The sequence below is a fragment of the Temnothorax curvispinosus genome, unplaced genomic scaffold (assembly GCF_003070985.1).
Source record: "Temnothorax curvispinosus isolate PA1 unplaced genomic scaffold, ASM307098v1 QBEX01012632.1, whole genome shotgun sequence".
NCBI classification, from domain to species: Eukaryota; Metazoa; Arthropoda; class Insecta; order Hymenoptera; family Formicidae; genus Temnothorax; species Temnothorax curvispinosus.
The window spans coordinates 1-1,926 of record NW_020222412.1 but is presented as its reverse complement, the minus strand read 5'-3'; the positions used below and the strand labels follow the sequence as shown (position 1 = coordinate 1,926).

General features: G+C 62.2%; 1 protein-coding gene across 1 annotated transcript; it reads right to left on the bottom strand.

Moving 5' to 3' along the window:
• Positions 1-249: 249 nt before the first annotated feature.
• LOC112462640 lies at positions 250-1,644 on the bottom strand (the record flags this gene model as incomplete). Its single annotated transcript, XM_025028528.1, has 1 exon — positions 250-1,644. A coding segment is annotated over one exon (1,395 nt), but the record flags the coding sequence as incomplete, so codon positions are not given.
• Between the last annotated feature and the right edge of the window lie 282 nt (positions 1,645-1,926).

Below are 1,926 nucleotides of genomic sequence, written 5' to 3'. Positions count from 1 at the left end.
GGGGGGATTGAAGCGCCACGCTATCCTCTCCTCAGCAACGCGCTCGGCGATGCGTCGGCCCCCCTGGCCGCCGGCGGAGAATAGATCGCGCAATTGTGCGTCGGCACCGACAAAATTTGTGCCGCGGTCGCTGTACAACGTCTGGCATAAACCGCGGCGGGAAACGAAGCGGCGCAGCGCAGCCAGGAAGGCGTCGGCGGTGTAGTCCGTAGCCACGTCGAGGTGTACCGCTCTAGAACACAGACATACAAAGACAACGATAAATGCTTTAGAGGCCCGCTGGCCCCGTCCCTTGGAGGTTCTCAGCCACACCGGTCCGGCGTAGTCGACTCCGGTGTTCAGGAATGGCCGAGCGGGAGTCACCCTAGGACCAGGGAGGCTTCCCATGAGAGGCTGTGGAGAGGCCGCCCGCCATCGCACGCACGTCACGCAACGCCGAATACACCCTTTCACCAATGTAGGACCGCGAGGGACCCAGTACTCCTGGCGAAGGGCTCCGAGGGTCGCCTGCACGCCTCCGTGCAATGTCCGCCGATGGCACGCCTCCACGATAAGCCTCGTTAATCGTGACGGTCCCGGTAAGATCACAGGGTGCCTAGCGTCGTAGGCAAGCATGGCGTTCTTGAGTCTACCGCCGACGCGGAGTAGGCCTCGCTCGTCCAGGAAGGGGCTCAGCGAGGCGATGGAACTGCGCGCCGGCAGCGGAGCGTTCTTTCGGAGGGCCGTCGCTTCCCCCTTGAAATGAATGGATTGAACCCAGCCGATCCAACCCACGATGGCGTCGCTGAGCTCCTCGCGTGTTAGTACGAGCCCCGCGGAGGAATCGGGCTGCTTCTCGTGGGCAGTCCGCCTCGCCCGCAGGCACCGCAGCCAACGGCGGCACCAAGCTGTCGTCCGCGCCAAGCTCGTCAGGGATGAGTACCTCGTCAGCAGCTCGGGCTCCTCCGTAGCGGCTGCCACGGCATGTATGTGAGAGCGCCGTTCCGGGAGGTCGACTGGTACTTCGTCGTCCAAGGGAGCGGGCCACGGACCGGTTTTAGTTCGGAGCCACGCCGGGCCCTGCCACCAGAGCGGGTGCTCCACGAGTTCCCTTGGTAAGAGGCCTCGGGACGCGCAGTCGGCGGGGTTTTCACGCCCGGGGACGTGATGCCAATAAGCGTCAGGGAGAGTGAGCTGAATCTCACTCACTCTGTTTGCCACGTATGTCTTCCAGGAAGCAGGGTGACCTCGAATCCAGCCCAGCACTACGGTCGCGTCAGTCCACAGATGGGTCGGATCCTCTTCTATCTTGAGGACCCGCCGAGCATGATTGGCGAGTCGGACGAGTAAGGCGGCAGCGTTTAGCTCCAACCGTGCAAGACTGACCTGCTTTAACGGAGCGACTTTGGTTTTCGCCGTCACGAGGCTCACGACTACTTCGCCGCTCGAGCTTTCGGTCCGCAGGTAGACCACCGCTGCGTACGCTTTTTCCGAGGCGTCGGCGAATCCGTGCAGTTCGCGCTTAACACCTTCTTGATCGCTCTCCAGCCATCGGGGCACTCGGATCGTTTCCAGTAGAGGCAGTCCGGCCTGGAATTCGAGCCATCGTCGGACGTCGGTGTCAGGGAGCTGCGTGTCCCAATCCAATCCCAGCAACCAGGTGGACTGAAACAAAATTTTAGCTAATACGGTAGTGGGGGCGAGCCACCCCAGCGGATCGAATAGCCGAGCGGCTAAAGATAAGACCGACCGCTTCGTAATAGCCTTCAGTTGGGTCAGTTGCGTCGAGTAGGCGAACTGATCTTCGCGTGGATGCCAACGCAGCCCGAGGGTCAAGTGGCTCTCTCCCGGGAGCCACCACCGGGGCTCGCGTTGAAGGCGATCCTCAGGAGGGACCTCATCGAGTATCGACGCCTCGTTCGCCGACCACTTCTTGAGCGGGAAGCC